The sequence below is a fragment of the Alexandromys fortis genome, unplaced genomic scaffold (assembly GCF_014885135.2).
Source record: "Alexandromys fortis isolate MF-2015 unplaced genomic scaffold, M_Fortis_MF-2015_v1.1 scaffold_119, whole genome shotgun sequence".
Classification (NCBI taxonomy): Eukaryota; Metazoa; Chordata; class Mammalia; order Rodentia; family Cricetidae; genus Alexandromys; species Alexandromys fortis.
The window spans coordinates 2,780,003-2,803,389 of NW_026067991.1; the positions used below are offsets into that span (position 1 = coordinate 2,780,003).

The following is a 23,387-nucleotide window of genomic DNA, read 5'->3' on the forward strand; positions in this document are numbered from 1 at the left end:
GGCGGGGTAGAAGTTCCCTTCAGTTCTGTGATGTTCATCCTGTTTTCTGTTTGTTTTTCGTTACGTTGTCCTCTTTTAGGAGCAATTATGTTTGCCTCTGCACATTTTAGAAGAGAAGGGGTTGAGCCAGGTTGCCGTGACTGTCCAGGCCCTCCTGGAACTTGCCCCACCCAAGCAGCAGCAACAGCAGCAGCCCCCGCCCCAGCTCTCTGCTGTCTGAGGACTCGCAGGGACGTGGGTATTGACACAGCCAAACAAGGATGCGATTGCTGGCCCCGCCTGCTCACACAGCCCTGTGCGTTCCTAGAAGCCCAGTCTTCATGATTCCTGCCAGGAATGTTTGCTTCATCTCTCCATTTTAGGGGAAATTATTTCCACTATTTTTTGTTTTTAATGAAGACACAATCCTCTTAAGTGGAACTTTCATTACTGAGGACTCAACATGGAAGCCTAAGCTGGCTCTGCTTTCTTTGTGGGGAGCAGGCTCATTTTTCATGCCAGAGACAGGATCTTGGAAGCCGCATATTTCTCTCTCTCAGAAGACAGACATGCTGCTGTCTTTCCAGTGCCCCGGGTTCTACTGCTCGCTGGTTTCCACAGTTGGGCTTCATTCTCCTGGAGCATTTGTGAAATCCAGATTTGCATCAGTGGTTATGGCTGTGGCCTGGGAACCTGCATTTCCAGCAGACGTTGCAGTTGCTCTCAGGCAGTAGAGACTGTGCCAGGACACATAGTTATGTGGTTTGGGTACCACCCTCCTGCACTTTTCAACCGCATTCAAATCAAAGGCTATGTTATGATGACTTGGACAATTCTGTCAAAGAGAACAAAAATAATAGAGAAGCCCTCGATTTTGCGCTGTATAACAGTTATTTAAAACCAGTGCCCAGGCCTCTCCACAGCCCTGCCCGCTCCCACCCCATCTTTTTCTAGAGGGTGGTTCTGTGCATCACCCTGCCATTTCCTAAACACAGACACTCTGCACACAGTTCTAAGCTGTACAGTGTAACCTGCACTACTCAACAGTATTTGCATTTGCCTCGGTGAACCCTGCATGCTGCTCCCCGGGCACCGGAACCAGGCGTGGTAGATGCAGTGACAGCTCCCTGGCTCATGGGACACCGAACACAACGCCAAAGGAGGTAAAGGAAGCCACACTTCTTAGAGTCCTTGCAGGTGGCAGCCAGTTTCCTTAGCTTTAAGAAAGCACTAGAATAGCTTCCTGTCTCTCCTCTAGCCCCTCCCCCATCCGCCGCCTGTGTCTTACTCCTTCGCTGTGAGCAGACAACAGAAGGACCTGGGCTCCAGCACAAAGTAGGCGTCTTCGTGTAAACCTAAGTACACAGGTATTTCTTCCCCTAGGTTTTGCACACTTGTTAGTTGTTGTGTATTTGATGTGGCCAGTAGAGTCGTTACATAAAAGCTGTTTCATAGGGTATCTCCTGCAGTCTTCCCAAGGCTTGCATTTGAGAACAGTATTTACCCTGTGCAGCATCCAATAGCAATATCTTCGATACTGGACCATATTCCATCCCCAGCACCACCGGAAGTAAGGTGCAGAGAGGCACAGGGGCCTGTAATTCCAGAAGTGGGAGCTGGGTGGTCAGGATTTGACCGGATGCTAGGCAGCTACAGGCCACCTGGGCTACATTAGACTGGCTGAAGCGCTGCCTCAGCAGCTGAGAACACTTCCTCCTCTTGCAGAGAGTCAGGGTTCAGTTCCCAGCACCCTGCAATGACTTCCTCAGGTACCAGGCATGTACATGGTACACATACATACATGAAGGTAAAATATTCATACATGTAAAAATATTTAAAAGTATCCTTTCCCTAAAAAAATCCTTCCTCTAAAAGTGACTTTGAACAAAATCATTTTGAGTAATCAAAATAATTTCTCCTTGTTCATGCAGAGAAGTGTTTATTAGAACATTGCCACGTTATTCAAGTTTAAAAGCATGTACCAGCAGCCGGGTATGGTGGCACATTCCTGCAACTCAGGAGGCTAGGGCAGGAGCATCATGGATTTAGGGCCAGCCTGGGCTACGCTGCAAGACCTTATCTCAAGAGACAGTAAGTATAACAGAGCACCTGGGCTCCTGGCCAGCCCTTCAGGGGCTTGTCCACCAGCAGCTGTGCTTCTGGGCTCTAGCTATGCTTCCTTCCAGTCAGGATGAAACCTCAGCATCATTTCTCACTTGTAGCTTCTGATGTTGTATAGAAAAGAGTCCAGAAGACATTACATAATACAACACTCAGAGCAGCTCTGAGAGTTCCAGAGAGTAGGCTGACATTGCAGAGCGTGGAGGGCATGCCTTTACCCAGCCTTTGAGGGACAGGGGGCAGAGCTCCTCTACCCAGTGAGCCCCTACCTCAGAAGAAAGAGGACATATTAATATTTCAGTTTTTCATGTCAGGCCGTACTGTACTTACCAAGTTAATTCAGATTTAATCATTAGGAAGCATTTGCACAGTTTTAGCTGTGGTTGTTCTGAGTCAGCATATAACAAACCGGGTTTTCTGTTGGTCTTTTGTGGCTTCATATATATGTTTCTAAATTGGAGAGAACAATACATTTTTATATTTAACATTGCTAAAGACCCCAGTGTAAGATAAAGTTAGTCTTATCATAGTCCCCTGACCGGAAATGGCTGTCCTACCAGTGCTGACTGTGAACAAACCAAGTGCCTGCCTGGCCCTGCCCCGCCACCTACAGAGATGTCCTGTCAGCGGTCTCCAGACTTGCAGAGGCGTCTCTGCCTAGCCCTCGGACCAGGCTCCTCCTGTAATGAGCGGGTCTGAGGCACTCGCTAGAGGGATGAAGAGACTAGAAAGGGCAGAGCAGTAAGTGTTTCCCAGCTGCTCTGTAAGTACACCTTACAGCTATCAAGGGGCCTGTAATCTGCCTCCCTCGAGTCAGCAGCGGCCGATGGTGCTCTGTGCTGATGAGTGTGAAGGACTGAGGACTCGGATGGTTGTGAAATGAAGGAAAACCTGCTCCTTTAGAAGCCTTGTATATACACAGTGCAGGAGGCGGTTACAGCAGATTTGACTTCTGAAATGTTACACACATGTAATTAGTAAAAGGTTTTGTAAACATTGTCCTATATTTGTATGTCTGTAAATATGTTGTGTAAGTTCTAAGTATAAATATGTTGATACTGTGTATGTTATTTTAAGTTGCCTGTATGCCATCTTATATATGGACATTAAAATAAAAGCCAATTCTGCCATAGCATGTAATAAACACTTAAAGATGTTCAAGCCTAAAACTTGGCATCCTTAACAAAGACAAATCTGACTCACAAAGGGACAACTTGTTAAACCAGCCTCTGAGGTTAGCGCTCACCTCTCAAGGAGGCACAGGAAATGAGGTGGCCTGCGATGGCAGCAGGACTAGATGGCTCAATTCAGCTGGAGCTATAGTGCAGCTAGTACTGTGCCTACTAGCATGCATCACGTCCTGGGTGCCAATCCCACTGCATAAAGCAGGTATGGTCACTCACTCCTGTAATGTAGGAGGTTCAAAGCCAGCCCAGACTACATAGTGAGTTTGAAACCAACTTGGGCTACATGAAGTCTCCAAAAGTTAAAAGGCTTTAATTCATGAAAAGCGTAAGATACATTAAGATAACTTTCCTCTAAGAAATAACCAGTTAGGGGCCAGTGAAATGGTTTAACAGGTAAAGGGGCTTGCTGCCAAGCCCAGTGACTTGAGTTTAATCTCCAGGACCCAAAAGAGAAATAGGAGACAGTTCTTGAAAGCTATCCTCCTCTAACCCACACACGTGAGTTATCGCATGCACATGCATGCTTGCATGCACACTATTTTTTTTAAGATTGTATTTATTTAGTATAGTGTTCCACTTGCATGTATGCCTGCAGGCCAGAAGAGGGCACCAGATCCCATTACAGATGGTTGTGAGCCACCATGTGGTTGCTGGGAATTGAACTCAGGACCTCTGGAAGAGCAGCCAGCGCTCTTAACCTCTGAGCCATCTCTCCAGCCCCTACACTAATTTTTTTTTTTTAAAAAAAAAAAACTTACTTTAAAGAAACAAGCTCGGCACAGTGATGCATTTCTTTGATCCCAGCACACAGGATGGCAGAGGCAAGCAGATCTTTAAATTCAAGGCTAGCCTGGTTTCACAGCAAATTCCAAGATGATCCTGGCAACCTGAATTTGAGCCTGAGAACCCACAAAAAGGAGAAGAGTCCACAGAGTTGACCTCTGAACTCTGCATGTGCACTGGCACACATCATGCACACAGACACAGAAGGAAGCAGAGGTGCAGTGGAGACAGCTGTGCTGTCCTCGAAGCTCCAGCCCTCCAAGACATTCCTTACTGATGGTCAGAGCAAGAATGAGCCAGTGGGCTCGCTGGTTTTAAGGGAGAAGTGAAAACACCCACACGGGCTGGTTTCCTAAGTCTCTATCCCAGATGGTGGACACAGTTGTGTGTCACTTGTCTAGCTTTCTGGGACATGTACCATCTCTACCACTAGAGGACTGTGTATGCACACTCCATCTCTCTTGTGTTGGCCACTTCCACCCCGATCTATCCCCAGAAAGGTTGCCAGAGCAGCTTATGTAAGAGGCAGATTAGGTGCCGTCCCCCAGTGCCAGTAACAGTGAGACAGGCAAAGTTTATCAGTTTAACAAACCAAAGTTTATTAACTACCGTGTGCAGACATATTTTGCAAGCAGATAACCTTGATAATTCTCCCTGAATATTGGCATAAAATCAAAATAAAATATTACACCGGACTTTTTATTGTATCACTATAAGCCTATGAACTGTTTTCTCATGAGAAAGAATTTCACAAAGCTGCTCAGCACTTCTTTCCCCAAAGTGCACAGTCTGAAGAGGCCCTACCGCCATGTTATAACCCCCATTCGGAGTTTGAAAACTAGAGTAATGGGCCTAGTGAACTCCGTAGGCGTCCTGGATGGCAAGCCACAGGTGAGTGTTATGACGACATAGGTGTGTCCCTGGAGACAAGAGGAAATGAACAGCTGGTACTCGTCACTTCTTGCCTCTCCGTTTTTCCTTCTCCTTGCCTTTGGAATCTTTGCTGTCATCTTTCTCTTTCTTGGGCATTTTGAAACCACCAATTTCCCTCCGGACCACTGTTCCTCGCCACCAGGCCTGGAGCTGGAGGAGAGGAGGAAGGAAGGCAGTTCGTCTCAGTGAGCCTGGCAGAACTGTGATCCTTCTCCACAGAGAACCACAGCCGCGCGTGTTTAAGGACATCTCTGAGGCATGGCAGTGGCCAGGCTGATGTCACTATGGCTACCCTGTTGCTCCTTGGCTGAGTGGAAATGCAGTGTGCTAGGCCATGTTGGCACCTTTGGTAATGCAGCCCACCTCGCAGCCATTGGCTGGAAAGGTGTTGAAATAGGAGCGGCGGGGCTGCATCCCCAGCACCCCGGCCGCCTGGCTAGCTTATGCCCGAAATAACAACATACAAATTGTATTCATTTAAACACTGCTTGGCCCATTTCTATCTAGCCTCTTCTAGGCTAATTCTAACATTAATTTAGCCCATTTCTTATCATCTATGTAGCACCACTAGGTGCGCTTACCGGGAAGATTCTAGCCTATGTCCATCCTGGGTCGGAGCTTCATCGCGTATGCCCAGGAGAGCGAAGCAGGGCCTCTGCTCCAGAGAGCAGAACTGTCGAGTCTGAGCTCACTTCCTCTTCCTCCCAGCATCCTATTCTGTTTACTCCTCCCACCTATGTTTTAACCTATCAGGGCCAAGGAGTTTCTTTATTGCTTAACCAATGAAATCAACAGATTGATATATGACACTCCCACATCAGAAAGAGAATGAATGTCTCTTACCTGCACTCAGGGACACACTGAGAAGTCTCAGTGATTAGTAGGGTGTCACATATCTTTAGGGAGCAGCTAAAAGTCCCCTTGAATGTCTTGTCAGTGTGATGCAACTGTTCTGAACAGTCTATATTATAAAACAGATTAGCCTTGCCTACTGAGAGCACATGAATCCACTAGTGAGAACAAAGCAGACTTTGCTTAGTTCTTCACTATACACTGAATCTTGACAAATGGAAAGCATACAAGCCTGACCAACATTTACTAATTATACATTAGATTCTCCTAACAGGAAGACCAAGAACGAGTTTGGATACCTGGGTCCTGAAAGTATTACTTCTTTATTGTTTTTATTGAGCTATATGTTTTTCTCTGCTCCCCTCCCTTCCTTCCCTCCTCTCCCCTTCTACCCTCCCCATGCTCCCAGTTTACTCAGGAGATCTTTTTCTACTTCCCATGTAGATTAGATCCATGTATATCTCTCTTAGGTTCCTCTTTGTTGTCTGGGTTTTCTGGGGTTGTAAATTATAGGCTGGTTTTTCTTTGCTTTATGTCTAAAAGCTACTTATGAGTGAATACATATTATATTTGTCTCTGGAAGTACTTTAAAGTTCTCATTTTGGACTTGTGGTTGTGGCTTAGTGATAAGATGCTTTGAGGCCCTGGGCTTGATACCCAGTACCACAGACGGAACAGAATACAGCCCTGTGTGGTTCACAGCCAGCCTGAGCTACAGGCAGAACTTGCTACTTACTCTACGTCTCAGGTTCATTCCCACCAGGACCCCTAAAGGATGCACTTCCAAGCAACGTTTTTCAAACCATCTTTGCATTACAGTTTTAGCTTTAAACATTTTTCCAGGGGCTGAAGAGATGGCCCAGCAGTTAAGAACGTTGCTGCTCTTGCAGATTACGAGTTAGTTTCCCAATACCCACATCTGGAAATCCACAACCACCTGTAACTCCAGCTCGGAGGAATCTGATGCCCCCCTGGGCCTCTGTGGGTACCTGCAATCATGTGCACGTACCCAAATACAGACATTTACATATTTCAAAGTAAAAATGAATCTTAAGACTGTTTTCCAGAATCTGGCCCTAATCATGTTGTCATTGCTAATTGCAAGTTCACATAGAACTTTTATGAGACATTTGCTGTCTCGGCCAGGCTTGAGTCTTCACATCTACAATCTCCAGTGCTCAAAAGGCTAAGAGAGAAGGAGCACCACAGACCACATACATAGTCCCAGTTGGTCAGGGCTACGAAAGATGCTGTCTCAAAAATACATTTTAAATGTGTTTTTTTTTTTTCTAATTTGTATTGTTCCTTTTACCTTTTGGGTTTTTGTTTGTTTGTTTTAAAGCAACTTGTATTGGACAGCCAGGGTGTGGAGCAGGGCACAGCATTCTGGGGCATCCTTCCTATAGCTGAGTCCCCTCCTCAGGTTGTTATGGCTGGAAAGAGGCTTTGCTTCCATTGATCGCCCCAGATCGGGACCCAGGAGTTGCTCCTTTCTGTCTCAGCGCCGTGAAGGGCACGTGCGCCCTGTGCGCTCCAGCTGCAGTGTGCCCGCCGTGCCCGCCGACTGCCAGCGCATCCTACCTTCAAGATGCTCTTCAGCTCCAGGTCGTCCTGCTCCAGCTTCCTCCTGGTCTTCTCCTTTTCCACCCTATCCTCAATGATGACCTGATCATACTCCCGGATCTGCACAAGGACACACGGAGCCCAACCAGCCCTGCTCACCAGGAATCCCAGAATTCCCGGGACACCGGCAGGGACTGCAGCAGTCCAAGGCCAGTCTGCTCGACCCTAGCCAATAGCAAGTATATGGTATGACTCAAAAAATGAAGTAAATCCTGCCGTGGTCACCATCATCAAAGAATCCTGGTGGTTTACAGTCACACCTCTACTTCTGGCCAAAGGCTTCCCCAGTGAGCTTAGTCCCCACTCATCCCCAGGGCCCCCATCCCCCCTTACCGTCTTTGCAAGTTCTTGAAGGTGCGACAGGTCGGCGGCCTTGGCAGCCTTGAGGGCATTCAACTCATTCTGTTTTGCTTCGGTGTCTTTATCAAATTTCTCCATCCAGAACTCCAGCTTCTCCTCAAGTTTCTACTTGGAAAGAATTTTAAAACATGGCTTCTGAGCCGGGCAGTGGTGGAGCATTTGCCTTTAATCCCAGCACTTGGGAGGCAGAGGCAGGAGGATCTCTGTGAGTTTGAGGCCAGCCTGGTCTACAAGAGTTAGTCCCAGGTCAGGCTCCAAAGCTCCAGAGAAACCCTGTCTCAATCCCCCCCCCCCCCAAAAAAAAGCATGGCTTCCACCACACATAAAATAACAAGACTGTGATTCAGTTACACCAAGAAACTTTCCTAGGGAGATCCAGTCAGAACAGACTTGGTGAGGGCATGGGGGAGGGAGGTGCTGACATGATGGCTGTATCAGACTCCATGTTTGTGTACTTTCCTGTGTGAAAGTCACTCAGTTTTTAAACAGGAGTGGCGCCTATGAGCTCACAGCATGTGACGCATGCACAGCACCTGTGGAACTCAAGTCAGTCAGAATCCCAGGAGAGAGTGGAGGTGGGCAGGAAGTTCCACCCTAGCTTAGAAGCCAATGGCAGTTGATAGCTTTGGGGAGAGACAAAGTTCATCTTTTGAGGGTGTGGCCCTGGTAGTCACCACACATCCAAGAGTATAACGGGCAGGACAAATTGTGTCTGATGAAGTTTTTTAGGGCAGTTTGGGTGGGTAGGGGAGTAGGTAGGAGGAGTTGGAGACGTCCATATGATCAAAATACATTTTATGAAATTATCAACTAATAAGATGAGACAATACATAAAATGACAAGAAAGACAGGAGGAGGAAGAGTTGGGGTATAGCTCAGGGCTACTCTTTCCTTCCATGAGTAGTCTTGGGCTTGACACCCAGCACTGCAAAACAAATGCTTGAACTTTCAAGAAGTGAATCAATACTCAAGACCAAGAGAAAAGCGAGGAGGGGGCTTCAGTGTCTCTGGGGGAGGTGGCAGAGGAGTAGGTAAAAATTCTGAACGATAAGCCGTGACATCAAGTCTTGTTTATTATTAACAACAGTGAACATTAGTCAAAAGACTGACATGTACGATGGGGACATGCTCAGCTGGGATGCTGGTCTGGAATGTATGTGCCCTGGGTTTGACAGCCAGCACCACAAAAAAGTAGACATGGTTGCCCGCACCTGTGATCAAAGAAGAGGCAGGAAGGTCAGAAGTTTAAGGCCAACATGGGCTATGTTGCATGATCTAATCTAGCCTGTGGGGGGAGGGGAGTATTGAAAATGCTCAATGAAAACAGAATGAGTCTGAGATAAGATGCCTAGCCAACCTAATTTTCAAAAATGATGGAAAAATGAGATTCAGTCTTGAAAAGTTACTTGAAGATGGACTTTTTGCAAGAGAAAATGAAAGAAGGTGCTGGAAACAGAATTCAGGCCCTCTGGAGAGCAGATGGACTTTCTTCTATGCTATCTCTTCAAATTTCTTAAACATGCTAAGGTTTTACTTTCTTTCTCTTGGGTCTAGAATTAATCATTATCTATATTCTGTTGCTTTTATTAAAGCAAACCTTTTTACTTAACCCCCCCTTTCCAGTGTTGTATGCTGAATGTCAGTACGCCGGCACACAAAACCCACTGTGCTGCACTGACTGTAAGGGGTTCTTGTGTTTCCGCTCTAGGAGCACTAGCTGAGAGAGCGAGGGGTCTAAAGAATTCAAGGAGACTTGAGTGCGAGGCTGGAGTCTGACCTTGGCACTCCGCCTTCCGTCTGTGCATCTTCCATTAGAACTGACATCTCCTGAGGAACGTCAGGCACTGGGATTACTGTCACTAAGAATCACACTTTACTGGGTTTTTGGTTGGGAACCTGTCCTGAGTCTTGAGAACAGGCTAAGTTTGAGCAGTTCACAATCACCTGTAACTCCAGTTCCAGGGGATCCGTGTGGCAGACACACACACACACACACACACATGAATAAATGAATGGGCAAACGTAAGATGCACAAGTGTATTTTACTTTATGAACACATTAAAGGAGAGAAATACACCACTTTGATGGATTAAAAAAATAATGCTCCTCAGCCAGGCGTCGTGACCACACCTGCAATCCCAGCGCTCATGAGATAACTCTAAATTCTTTGAACTTGAGGCCAGTTTGGTCTACATAGTGAGTTCCAGACCAGCCAGGGCTATGTAATGAGATGCAGTCTCAAAATTAAAATTTAAAAATGAATTTGTAGTTACCGGTTTTTAAAAACAAAACAACTTTGACAACTGTTTACACAGCAGTGCTCCACAGAGCCAGCCTCACCATCGGTGTCAGCTGACGGCTGGCCGCCTCTCAGCTCCAAGTGCTTTCTGCAAGGCCTAGCCTCACTGGAAAGGTTTCATTGGCCACCTAGCAAAATACTAATCTTGGTCAGCAGAGGGCGCTGGAAGACATGTCAGGTCTCCTGGAGGCTCCCGGTGCTCTCCCCCGTCTGGTTCCCTAGGCACACTCATTCCCAATACCTTTAACAATCCCAGCGTTTACTTGCCATGTGCATTAAGATCAGGTAAGGCTAATTCCAAAAATTTAAAGGACTCAAGAGCAAATGTATAGTGTTTTACTTTAACATATTAACAGAGAATAGATAATCACCAATGGAAACAGTCCATCTTTACAACTGATTGAAGGAGGAAGAGGAAAGAGAGAGAAGGCTTGGGGAGGGAGGAGGAAAAAGCAAAACATTTAAGCCAGCCATTGTCCACGCTCCTACAATCCCAGCACTCAGGAGGCTGAGGCAGGCTGAGGATCAAGAGTTGAGTTGGAAGCAGGGCGATGGTGGTGCACGCCTTTAATCCCAGCACTCGGGAGGCAGAGGCAGGCGGATCTCTGTGAGTTCGAGACCAGCCTGGTCTACAGAGCTAGTTCCAAGACAGGCTCCAAAGCCACAGAGAAACCGTGTATCGAAAAAAAAAAAAAAAAAAGAGTTGAGTTGGAGAACACCCTGGGCTATGTAGCAAGAATCATATCAAACAAAAGAAAAAGATCATTGACTCAAGTCTACGTTTCCTGTTAGCCACCTTATCTTGGCTTCAGGTTGCCCAGCAAGCACCTCTTACCATCCAGGTAAGAGGCACCTGACATGACACCTGCACACACAGCCTGCAGACTAGACACATTCATGGAATATGAAGGGGAAAGCATGAGTACCATGTACCCAGAATCCCAGAATCCCGGTCCCTCTGCAGTGCTTTCCTGAGACGGACTGTTAGTGAGCACCTGCAGTGACAATCAGTAATGGCTGGAGCAGATCTGTGCATACCCATTCAATGGGACATTTTATATTCTAAATTATTTTGCAAAGAGATTCTAATAACATGAACAAAATGAGAATGCAACTGATAATTTTAAAAACACCTCTCAACTGATCATGGGGGTTTTTTTGTTTGTTTGGGGGTTTTTGTTATTTTTTTATTTTATTTATATTTTTTGTTTGTTTTGTTTTTCGAGATAGTTTCTCTGTAGCTTTTGGAGCCCGTCCTGGAACTAGCTCTTGTAGACCAGGCTGACCCTGAACTCACAGAGATTCACCTGCCTCTGCCTCCCGAGTGCTGGGATTAAAAGCCACCACCGCCCAGCTGAGCATGTTATTTTTATAATTTAAAAAATCAAGCTGGGCAGTGGTGATGCACACCTTTAATCCCAGCACTCACAGACTGGCCTCAAACTCAGAGATTCACCTGCCTCTCTGCTTTCCGAGTGCTGGGATTAACAATGTGTGCCACCACCTCGTGGAGTGGGATTTATTTACAGAGATCTCTTTATTTTATATGTACAGGTGTTTTACATGCATGTGCCATGTGCACCAGCGCACTCAATGCCCTTAAAGGCCAGAAGAGGGCACTGAATGCCCTGGGCCTGGAGTTCTAACTGTGAAATGGCATGTCGATGCCTGGAACAGAACCCAGGTCCTCTGCAAGAGCAGCCAGTGCTCTCAGCCGGTAAGCCATCTCTAATTTGATCCTAAATGAGGAACCAAAGGTCCCAGAGACTCACCTGCTGCTCTTTCTTTAGGAACATCTCGATCTCCATATGAACTCGGTTCTCCTCTTCAGTTTTCATCCTCAGTTTCTGTAATGCACCAAGCACAGGCTCTCTCCTCAGCAAGGCTGAGGTCACCATTCTCAGGGACCCCAGGAATGCCAAGGCTTCCCTACAGAGCTCCCTGTGTGCTCCACAAACACTGCACCTCCTTAGATACGCGCAAGGGCCCCCGAAGAAGCCCAAACAACCCTGTCATCTGAAAAACCATGCTTCAAGGGTGCAAGATTCTCAGCCCAGAGAAGGAAAGTACAGACTTCCAGATGGCCCACACCTGGAATCCCAGCTCTCTGGAGGCTGAGGCAGGCAGATCTGGTTAAGGCCAGCCCTGCACTCCAAAGTGAGTCTGAGGCCAGCCTGCCTGAACTACAGAAGCCAATGTTGAAGAACAGGAGGCAGGGAGGAGGAGGAAGAAGAGAGAAAACGTAACAAAAAAAGCAGGGGTTGGGAGGGAGGCTTTCCCAGCAGCCGACTCCAGGTCGTACAGAGAGCAGGAGGTGGAGCCGTTAGGATCTCTAACCACAGATATCTAGGCCCATTGAGTGTTTCAAGCTTGACCTCATGGGCTGTACTGGTCATGAAGGAAAACATTAATGTTCCTCCTCCCCTTTTATTGGCTGACGTATTAGGAATGACAGCTGGCTGAGGCAGGAGCTAGCTCAGCAGCTAAGAGTGCACACCGCATGTTTAGAGGACCTCTGTTTGGTCCCTGCCGCTCATGTTGAGTGGCTCGAAACCACCTATGACTCCACACATAATTTTAAAACATGGAACTGGAGGTACAGGAGGTTGTGCCCCCCACCCTACACACATGGGTGCTGGGCACAGAACGAAGGTCTTCTTAAGTTTTTCTAGACAGGGTTTCTGTGTGTAGCCCTGGCTGTCCTGGAACTCACTCTGAAGACCAGGCTGGCCTTGAACACAGAGTTCTGCCTGCCTCTGCCTCTCCAGTGCTGGGATTAAAGGCGTGTGCCACCACCAGGATAAAGAAATGTGTGTACTCTTAACAGCTGATCTCTCTCCTGCCCAAGATAAATGATTTTTTTAAAGTGACCCTGGCCGGGCACTCGGGAGGCAGAGGCAGGCGGATCTCTGTGAGTTCGAGACCAGCCTGGTCTACAGAGCTAGTTTCAGGACAGGCTCCAAAGCCACAGAGAAACCCTGTCTCAAAAAACAAACAAACAAAAATAAATAAATAAAGTGACAGCCACTTGGCATCATCAAGTCATCACCTGGATTTGTTGTTGTTGTTGTTATTGATACTGGAAGGTGGACTCAGATTCTGGCTTATGCTGTCCCTGGGCTCCATCCCCAGCTAGCCTAGTGTAGCACAGGTTACCTCAATCTCCTCCAGCAAGAGTTCCTCTGCTCTGTTACATTTCTTCTGGGTCTGGGTAATCTGCAGCTCAGCGTTTCTTTTCATATAAAGGTTCTCCATGTTGGTTTTGGCCTTCATCTCTTGTAGCTGGTCTTTGAGGTGAGCAATGTATTCGTTCCCATTCTGCAGAGATGAGACCACTGTGTTTACAAGGCGGGCGGAGCCGGCTTTCTCCCAGCACAAGGGAAATACGCTCAGTCATCACGATCTTCTGAAGGAAATGAGTCTTTGCACCAGGATGGGGAGCAGAAGGCTCATCTCAGACTCCAGGCCAACCAGGCCCACAGAGAGAGAACATGTCTCATCAAAAACACCTTAACCCCAGCACTCTGGAGGCCAGGCAGGTGAGTTTCTATGCCTTTCAGGCCAACCCTGCTCACGCGGCAGGTTCCAGACCAGCCAGAGCCACACACTTGAGACCCTGCTCAGAAGAGGAAGAGGTGGAGCTGGAGACACCCATAATCCCAGCAGGAGTTCAAGGTCATCCTTAGCTATAGTGAGCTGCTCAAAGCCAACCGGGGCTACCAAAGACCCTGTCTCAAAAGAGGTGGTCACTTGCCACCAGGCCTTATGATCTGAGTTTGATCCTTGGGACCCACATGACAGAGAATTAACTCTCTCAAATTGTCCTCTGACCTCCACATATGCGCCCCTCCCACAAGATAATAAATAAGTGCGGGAGACAGAATGAAAGCTACCAAATTCAAACTGAGTAGGTCTCGCCAGTGTTGAACTTGGTCCATGAGTGAAGCTGTGTGAAGATATTTCTGAGAGCTTGTGACCTCTGTCCTCCGAAGCAAGGATGTGTTCGTGAATGTGTTCTCAGCCCCTCCCAGGTATAGTAATAAACGAGTGTGGTTGTTTCAGATTAACTATCATCTTTTGTTAGTTTATTTTTCTTTTATTTATTATGTATAGTGTTCTGACTGCATATATCCCTGCAGGCCAGAAGAGGGCGCCAGATCTCATTACAGAGGCTGCAAGCCACCATGTGGTTGCTGGAAACTGAACTCAGGTTCTCTGGACGAGCCATGGAGGAACACCGCTTGGCTATGGCTTGCTCCCTCTACCTTGCTCAGCCTGCTTTCTTACAGAACCCAGAACCACCTGCCCAGGGGTGGCATCACCCACAGTGGGCTGGGCCCTCTCACATCAATCGCTAATCCAGAAAATGCTCCTCAGACAGACACACAGGCCAATGTGATGGCGATATCTCCTCAGCTGACCTCTCTTCGCGGGTGACTCTAGCCTGCGTCAAGCTGACACAGACTGGCCAGCGCAGTGAGTCACAGAACATGCGGGGAAACTCTACCAGTCACTAAGGCTTCACATGTGTTTGTGTGTTTGTTGGTTGTTTTTTGTTAGTTTTATTTTGGTTTTGGTTTTGGTTTTTCAAGACAGAATTTCTCTATGTAACAGCCCTGGGTGTCCAGGAACTCACTCTGTAGACCAGGCTGGCCTCAAACTCACAAAGATCTGCCTGCCTCTGTCTCCCAAGTGCTGGGATTAAAGGTGTGTGCCACCGTCACCCAGCATGTTTCATGATTTTAAGGTCTCAAAACTCATGGATTGAAAATTCTTCAGTAGCAGACACCAAGGTAGGCAGCAGAGGACAGTGGAGACATAAACAGCCCAAGTCCCAGAGGGACCACTGTGTAGTGGGAAACTGTTGTGGGAGGGAAGGCTGTGTGGGCGCACCTAGCCTGTGTGGGAGAGAAGGCTGTGTGGGTGCACCTAGCCTGTGTGGGGGAGAAGGCTGTGTGGGCGCACCTGTGGGCGCACTTAGCCTGTGTGGGAGAGAGGGCAACAGACAGGCTCGGGGAGACGCAGTCAGGTGACCTCCACTAGCACTGTCTAAGAAGGATCCTCTGAGGAGCTTATCTATCTGACACCTGAAAGACGAATGAGCCAATTCATAAAAAATGAGGCCAAGAAATTTATAAATAAAAAGAAAAGGGTGAGGTTCATGCTAGAGTCTCCAGTCAATGAAGACCTAGATATGTTCCAGAAATTCTAAAGACAATCTGTAACTCGGAATGAGCACAAGATAAGATGTGCCCATATTCTAGCTGTTTTATCAAATTTTCTAGAAGTCAGGACTGGAGAGAAGGTGAAAGAGCACTTCCTGTTCTTCCAGGGGACGGGACTTTGGTTCCAGCACCCAGGCTGGGCAGCTTGCAACCATATGTAACTCTAGCTCCAGGAATTTGATGTCCATCTTCTGGACTTCTTGAGCAACATACATACAAACACACACACACACACAGAGCATCCAGACATGCACATACTCAGACATACATGTATATGCATGCACATGCAAACACATGTAGGCATTCAGACACACACATAATTTTACAAATCATTTACAAAACCCTCCAGGAGGTTATGACAGAGGCCTGTGGTAAACAGAAGGTTTGCATTATATCATGTAATATTATATTACATAACTTTTTATAAATTCATATAACACTGGCTGTGTATAAAAAAGGAAGCCTAGGTCATCTGGTTTTAATGCTGTTGCCTTAGGCTTCTGAATACTCTAATTTCCTTCCTGTTTCTCATAAACATATTTTGCAAACATGTCTCACACAAACATTTTAGTGACACTATGGAACACTGAGCAAGATATAAAAACTATCTAACTTTAGATGCTAAAATCACAACTGAAGCATGCCAGCAATTGAACTGAAGCACGGGTCCATTTCCAAATCTTCCCACCAAGTAACACATGCCAGTCAAGGAACAGCAAACACCTGCAGACACAGCACACTCCTACAGAGAGACAGCACACACCCATAGAGTCACACACCTGCAGACACAGCACACACCTGCAGACACAGCACACTCCTACAGAGAGACAGCACACTCTTGCAGACACAGCACACACCCATAGAGTCACACAGCTGCAGAGACACAGCACACACCTGCAGAGACAGCACACACCCATAGAGTCACACACCTGCAGACACAGCACACACCTGCAGACACAGCACACTCCTACAGAGACAGCACACTCTTGCAGACACAGCACACACCCATAGAGTCACACAGCTGCAGAGACAGCACACACCCATAGTCACACACAGCTGCAGAGACACAGCACACAGCCTAAGAAACTCGACTTAGGAGTTTAAGACCTTCACTCGAGCTGGGCCATGGTGGTGCATGCCTTTAATTCCAGCACTCGGGAGGCAGAGGCAGGTGGATCTCTGAGTTTGAGGTTAGTCTGGTCTACAAGAGCTAGTTCCAAGACTGGCAGAAAAGCTACACAGAGAACTCCTATCTCAGAAAAAACAAAAACAAAAAACAAACAAAACAAAGCTTCACTCAGATATCTGCCTTCCCCACATCCTGTCATCCCGACCATTCATGGAGCCTGCGCTTCCCCATGACAAAGGTCCTCAGACTGATGTGGAGTATTTGTGGGGTTTGAAGGAAGACCAAACTTTCTCCTCCCCCCCCCCCCCGCTGCCTTCAGACATGGTCTTCTGAACATTTTATTTGAATCCAGAAAAGATAACTTAGTGACAGAGCAGTCAGCCAGTTAGAGCACATCAGGCCCTGAGCTGCCGCAAGAGGTGCCGAAAGCGCCTTGGCAGTACAGGCTGTTCTCATAGCTGGTCCTGGCTGGGGGAGCACGGGTTTAAGGAAGTTTGAAAGCTAGACTCTGGAGAGGGTGTCATTTGTCTTGAACGTCAGGTTGTCTCTTTGATTGGAAGGCAAGAGGGAAACAGGGATGGCGTAGACTGAAGAAGGCAACCCTCAAAGCACGCAGTTCTGACGTGGGGTCCAGGGTGTGGCACTTCTCTGGTCCCGGCACTTAGGAGGCAAGGAGTTCAAGGTCCTCCTGGGTTAATGAGTCAGCTTAGCCAGCCTGAACTCCAAATCAGACGTATTTATGCCACCACAGCTCTGTGGTCCAGTGACATTTCTATTTGACCAGACTCACTACTCAAGTGGGAGATGAGAGGCCTGAACAATGGCTGAAACTAGATTCCAAATTCTGGAGTCTTTAGAAAACCAAGAATTTTAAAACCGTGATAGAATTTTTCAGGAATGGAAACTTCTGTAATTACGGAGAAAAATTAAGTGCAAACTAGCTTTATAAATCTTCACTGATAAGAAAGACGGTATTTTAAAAAATACAAGTGAAGGGCTGGAGAGATGACTCAGCGGTTAAGAGCACTGGCTGCTGTTCTAGAGGTCTTGAGTTCAATTCCCAGCAATCACATGGTGGCTCACAGCCATCTGAAATGAGATCTGCTGCCTTCTTCTGGCCTGCAGGCATACAGGCAGGCAGATCACTATATACATAATAAATAAATATTGTTTTTTAAAAAAGGAAAAAACTTAGTTACTGCCAGTGGTGGTGCACGCCTTTAATCCTAGCACTCAGGAGGCAGAGGCAGGCGGATCTCTTTGAGGGAAGCCAGCCTGGTCTACAGAGCCAGTTTCAGGACAATCAGACAGTTACACAGAGAAGCCCTGTCTCAAAAAAACAAAAAAAAAAAAAAATTAGTAATTCTAAAAGAGTTGGTATCTTTATCACAAAACCTTGTTTTGCAAACAGTTGCTAAAACTTGGAACGATATCATTCTAGAAGGAAATTCCGATGGGATGAGTCCCAGTGACTACAGAAGATCATCAAATCCAGTTTGTACTGGAAGTCCAATTGGAGTGATTAGCAAACATCAACAAGGCAGTGTTGATGTTTCCCCGCTTGGAGTCCTGACTAAGAGGAGGTGTCCTCTAGGGAAGGAGAGGCTGGTGTGCTTGGGCAGGACAGGGAAGGTGACAGCCGACCAGGCGCTCCAAGGGGCTGATCCCCCCAGAGTTCTGTTCCTTTCTTTTCTCTCTCTTTCCCCTCTCTGACCCTCTTCCTCCAGGATTTCACCAGGCTGTCCTGGAACTCAGATCGGCCAGCCTCTGCCTCCTGAATGGGACTAAAGGCGTGCACTGGGCATCTTTCTCTCTCCTGTAAAGGCACCCCAGCAGAGCAAGCAGTGGTGGCACACACCATTAATCCCAGCACCTGGGAGGCAGAGGTAGGCATCTCTGAGTTCGAGACCAACGTGGTCTACAAAGCGAGTACCAGGACAGCCAGAACTACACTGAGAAACCCTATCTCAAAAAAATTAATTAAGGGGCTGGAGAGATGGCTCAGTGGTTAAGAGCACTGAATGCTCTTCCAGAGGTCCTGAGTTCAATTCCCAGCAACCACATGGTGGCTCACAACCAACTGTAATGAGATATGGAGCCCTCTTTTGGCGTGCGGGCATACATGGAGGCAGAATGTTGTATACATAATAAGTAAAAAAAATTAATTAATTGGTTAATTAATTAAATAAAATAGGCAACCCAGCTGAAGCAAAGACCTTTCATAGCTAACTCTGCTATGTAGTGGTCTTAGCTCAGTAGCTTTGGTGGCATCCTCATGAGTGAGTCTTACCTGTACTTGCATTTGACGCTCCTTTTTGACATCAATTAACTGTTTCTGAAGAGATTTTATCTTTCTTCTTCCTTTTTCCTCCCTAAAAGAAGTAAGAATGTTAAGAACAGGGATTCTCAAACGTTAGGATCATTTACACAATGGAGTACTACACAGCAAGAAAAAAATAACGACAGCTTGAATTTTGCAGGAAAATGGATAGAGCTAGAAAACATTATTTTGAGTGAGGTAACCCAGACACAGAAAGACAATTATCATATGTACTCACTCATAGGTGGTTTTTAAACATAAAGCAAAGAAAGCCAGCCTACAAACCACAATCCCAGAGAACTTGGACAACAATGCAGACACTAAGAGAGACTTACATAGATCTAATCTACATGGGAAGTAGAAAGTAGAAAAAGACAAGATCTCCTGAGTAAATTGGGAGCATGGGGACCTTGGGGGAGAGTTGAAGGGGGAAGGGAAGAGGCAGGGAAGGGAGCAGAGAAAAATGTAGAGCTCAATAAATAGCAATAAAAAATAAAATATTTTCTTAGAAAAATAAGGTGTGAAACACTCAAGGAAGACTCCCCATGCCAGCCTCAGGCCTGTGTACATATATGCATGCGCCCAAATCCATACATGTGTCCCCGTACAAGCAAGCATGCGTACACAAACATACACACCACATACACATACATGTAAGAAAAGAGATGTAAAACAGACTAGGATGTTTAGCACATGCTTGTAGTCCCAGCTACTTTGCAACAGGAGAAACTCCTAGGGTCTAAGAACTCCTAAATAGCATAGCAAGAAGACATCTGAAAAGAGAATCCCAAAGCAGATAAATCCATCAGCACCCTGACCTGGTGATGACTTCATGGAAGTTCATTTTGCTATCTCTTTCTTTTCCCAAGGCTTCCAGGAGACTCTGGAATGACCCAGATTCTTGCATCTCCTTCATGGCATTTGCGATCACATCACTGAAATACTGCCTGCAAAGGGGACAAACAAAAGCTCATAAGAGACTGTCCCACCCTCATAAGGCACTGTCCCACCCTCAGAAGACACTGTCCCACCCTCAGAAGACACTGTCCCACCCTCATAAGACACTGTCCCACCCTCATAAGACACTGCCACCCCTCATAAGACACTGTCCCACCTTCATAAGGAGATGCAGAAGTCACAGCAGCTAAAAGCTGGACGTGGCTGGACCTGTGGCTCACACCTGTAATCCTAGCTGTTGGAAGTTGGAAGGAGCACCAAAGTCCAAGGCCGTCCTGGACCCCTAGACTACACACACAGCAGCTTCAGGACCAGTCTAGGCTTACAGAGACCTTGTCCCAGAAAAGAAACAGGGCCTTGGGAGATGGCTCAATAGATAAAGTGCTTGCTATACAAGTGACAAGACCAAAGTTCAGATCCCCAGAACCCATGCAAAGCAGGGTGTGATGGCGGCCTGCTGGTAGTTCCAGAATCTGGAAGTGGGGAGGAGACGGGGTCAAGTCAGCCGTCTAGGTTTGATGAAGGCGACCTCAGTGGAGAAGGTAGGAAAGTGAGAGGAGATAACATCAATCTCGGGTGTGCACATACACAAACACACTCCCTCACACACACACACACATGTGCATGTACCCACACGTGTCTACGCATGCAAAATGCTTATATATGTGCATGTCACACATCAAAAAAGAAAACTAGAAAGTTGGCTTGTCCCTGTCACTGCCTTTCAGCCGTTTCTGCAGGTGCCCAGGGGCCAGTGCTTCTGCAGCTTCTTGTTGCAGAGTGCAGCTGTTACAGCAGAGACACCTGACGGCCAAGTGCTCAGCCCTAAGTGGGGCATCTCCGCCCCTCCTTCCCATCTGGGGGGATATGAGAGCAGAGAAGGGGTCAGTGTTGTGGGATGCTGTCCTCCAGCCATGGCACGACCTTGGCACTCTGGAACTCTCAGCAGCTGGGACCAAGATGGGACCCACCCAACCTGAGGTCACAGAGTGACGAGGACAGCTGGGCAGTGAAATCTCATCTGAGGAGAGAGAGAGATTTTCTTCCGTGGGATAGCCACTGGGGAGGTCCTCTCTCAGGTAATCACCCCTCATTAGACACAGGTCTCAGAAAGAAGAAAGGAAACCCATGAGAAGAGAGCTGGGAGCTGGCTAGGAAGAGGAGGCATGGGAAGGAGTCGAGAGCCAGTGAAGGGGATGAAAGTGAAGGAAGTACATTTTACATGCATGGATGAAAACGTTATAAGGGAACCCTTATGTAAAATTAATCTAAGCTAATAAATCCTTCTGTTAAAACAAGCATGCTGAGTTCCAGGTGCACACTGTAATCCTGGCACTTGGAAGGTATAAGCAAGACAGTGTGCAGTTCAAGGTCACCTCAGCTATGTGGTAAGGTTGAGGCCAGCCTGGTCTACACAAGATTTTGTTTTTAAAAAAAGGAAAGAGAGAAAGAAAGAAGAAAAGCAAACAAACATTTGGTGGTCCCACACAGAATTATCATTTCATTATATACTTCTGCATTTAAGAAGTAACCCATAATTTTGAAAATGTTTAATTATTAGCTTTCTTTCTCTTCTTTCTTTCTTTCTTTCTTTCTTTCTTTCTTTCTTTCTTTCCTTTCTTTTAGAAAACCAAAAGCTAACTTGGCATAGTGGCACATGGCTTTAATCCCAGCATTAGGAAGGCAAAGACAGACAATCTCTGTGAGTTCAAGGACAGCTCCAGGACAGTCAGAGCTACATAGTGAGACCCTGTCTTGAAAAATAATAATAATAAAAAAAGAAGGAAACAAGTTTCTAGTATCACAAACTAGGAAAAGGAAAAAGATACTATTTAAAGTCATACACTAAAATAGCATGTGCTGGTGCAGACTTGCAGCCCAGCACTCAGGAGACAGAGCAAGAGCCCCGGAAGTTTGAGGCCAGCCTGGTCTACACAGTGAGCTCAAACCACTTGGGACTAGAGACTCTGAGAAAGAATGGGAAGCGAGGAAGGAAAGGGAGGAAGGAGGGAAAAGAAAAAAAAGAAAAGGGGGAAGAGAGAAAGGGGAGCTAGGAAGAAAGGAAGAAATAATGGCGTATTAACTTGTTCAGGATAATACCGCACCATGGGGTTTTTGTGTGTGTGGGTTTTTTGTTTGGTTGCTAGTTTTTTGTTCTGGTTTTTCAAGGCAGGGTTTCCCCATGCAACAGCCCTGGCTATCTTGGAACTCACTTTGTAGACCAGGCTGGCCTTAAACTCAGAGATCCACCTGCCTCTGCCTCTGGAGTGCTGGGATTAAAGGGGTGTAGTACCATCGTCCAGCCAGCTTTTTCTTTTTTGAGACAGCATTTCTCTGCATAGCCATGGCTGTCCTGGACCTCACTTTGTAGAGCAGGCTCACCATGTTTTAAACTGGACTTCTAAGGGACTTTCAGCTAAACCTATTATCAGTGGTCACTGAACACAATACAAACCACAGAAGAAGGCACCCCCTCCCCAAATCAGTTCTCCCTTCTTACCTGTCGTTCTGAATTTTCTTCAGTATCTCCAGAGTCATTATGGTCTGCCGTGTAGGTATTTTAAAGATAGAATCCTGGCCTCGGTGTTTGGTTTCTTGCACCATGGATTTTTCTTTAGTTACCAAAGGAGATGCTTTCCTTATACTTGAGGCCATGGATGTTTTTTCATGGCTGGTTTTCTGAAAATGAATGATGTTAAAGATACTGTTTTCAGGACCATAGAGATGGCTCAGTAGTTAAGAGTACTTGTTCTTGCGGCCCCCTCGTGGTGGCTCCCAACCATCTTTAACTCCAGCTCCAGAGGATCCACACACCCTCTTTGAACCTTTCTGGGTGTACACGATGCACAGACATACAGCACACGAAACATACACATAAAAAATTAAGCAAACCTAAGAAAAACTTTCAAGAATGATTGTTTTAAAGTGAGACAACACTGAGGACTGCTATCTGTTTTCAACCATTTCCTCCGCTTACATTCCACACTCCAAGACAACAGACCCTTTCCTCAGCCCCATCAAACCACACAGCCTGCTGTTTCTCGTCTTCCTGCCTTCACACATTCTATCAGCCCCCTGGTAAACTAAGACAAAGGTCAAAGGTAACGCTTGGGGCTGAGGGTGTAGGCCCATGGGAGAACATGTCTTCAACATGTGGAAGGCACTAGGTCCAACCCCAGCGTCACAGAAGGTAAAAGAGTTGTAGTATGATGCTCCCGGCTTCAACCCAGGCCCCTCGGAGGTGGAGGGTGGAGGTCAGGGAGGGGTTCAGGCCACACCTGGTAGGATGGTAAGTTTCAGGCCAGCTTGGGCTAAGGAAGACCATGCTCAAAACTACAAAGCGAAAATCCAAAAATAATGAAAAAAAAAAAAAACAACAAAGAAACAAAACCTCACATTGGTTTGTGAATTTACCATAATTATAAAATACTAAAACGAGATCATGGTTCTATGAGAAGAGAGGCAGGATCTTAGAGGTACCAGTTCACTTCAAATTCTTTTATTTCTTCCTACTTTTCTTTTCACTTTTTCTTTCTGTACTGGGGATGAAACATGGGGCTTTGTCCATGGGCATATCAGACTCAGCTAATTCCTACTTCCTAATTGTCTGTCATCTCAA

The 23,387-nt window shown here is 46.6% G+C and overlaps 2 protein-coding genes across 18 annotated transcripts in view; one reads left to right on the plus strand and one right to left on the minus strand.

Moving 5' to 3' along the window:
* Lrch3 (leucine rich repeats and calponin homology domain containing 3) overlaps nt 1–3,232 on the plus strand; it is a 106,041-nt gene extending 102,809 nt beyond the window's left edge. For all 13 annotated transcript variants that reach the window (XM_050159738.1, XM_050159745.1, XM_050159743.1 and 10 more), the window contains one exon: nt 80–3,232. In XM_050159738.1, the coding sequence (XP_050015695.1) occupies nt 80–220 (141 nt within the window). In that variant the 3' untranslated portion in view covers nt 221–3,232. The remainder of the gene's footprint in view (nt 1–79) is intronic.
* Nucleotides 3,233–4,036: 804 nt separating this feature from the next.
* Iqcg (IQ motif containing G) overlaps nt 4,037–23,387 on the minus strand; it is a 29,656-nt gene continuing 10,305 nt past the window's right edge. For 4 of the 5 annotated variants that reach the window (XM_050159756.1, XM_050159755.1, XM_050159757.1 and 1 more), the window contains 7 exons: nt 22,269–22,447; nt 19,630–19,758; nt 18,782–18,863; nt 13,294–13,455; nt 11,910–11,984; nt 7,812–7,943; nt 5,017–7,538 (listed from right to left, as the gene is read on the minus strand). In XM_050159756.1, the coding sequence (XP_050015713.1) occupies nt 7,275–7,538; nt 7,812–7,943; nt 11,910–11,984; nt 13,294–13,455; nt 18,782–18,863; nt 19,630–19,758; nt 22,269–22,447 (1,023 nt within the window). In that variant the 3' untranslated portion in view covers nt 5,017–7,274. Of the gene's footprint in view, nt 7,539–7,811; nt 7,944–11,909; nt 11,985–13,293; nt 13,456–18,781; nt 18,864–19,629; nt 19,759–22,268; nt 22,448–23,387 lie in introns of all 5 variants that reach the window. The other variant, XM_050159758.1, reaches the window with a different exon arrangement.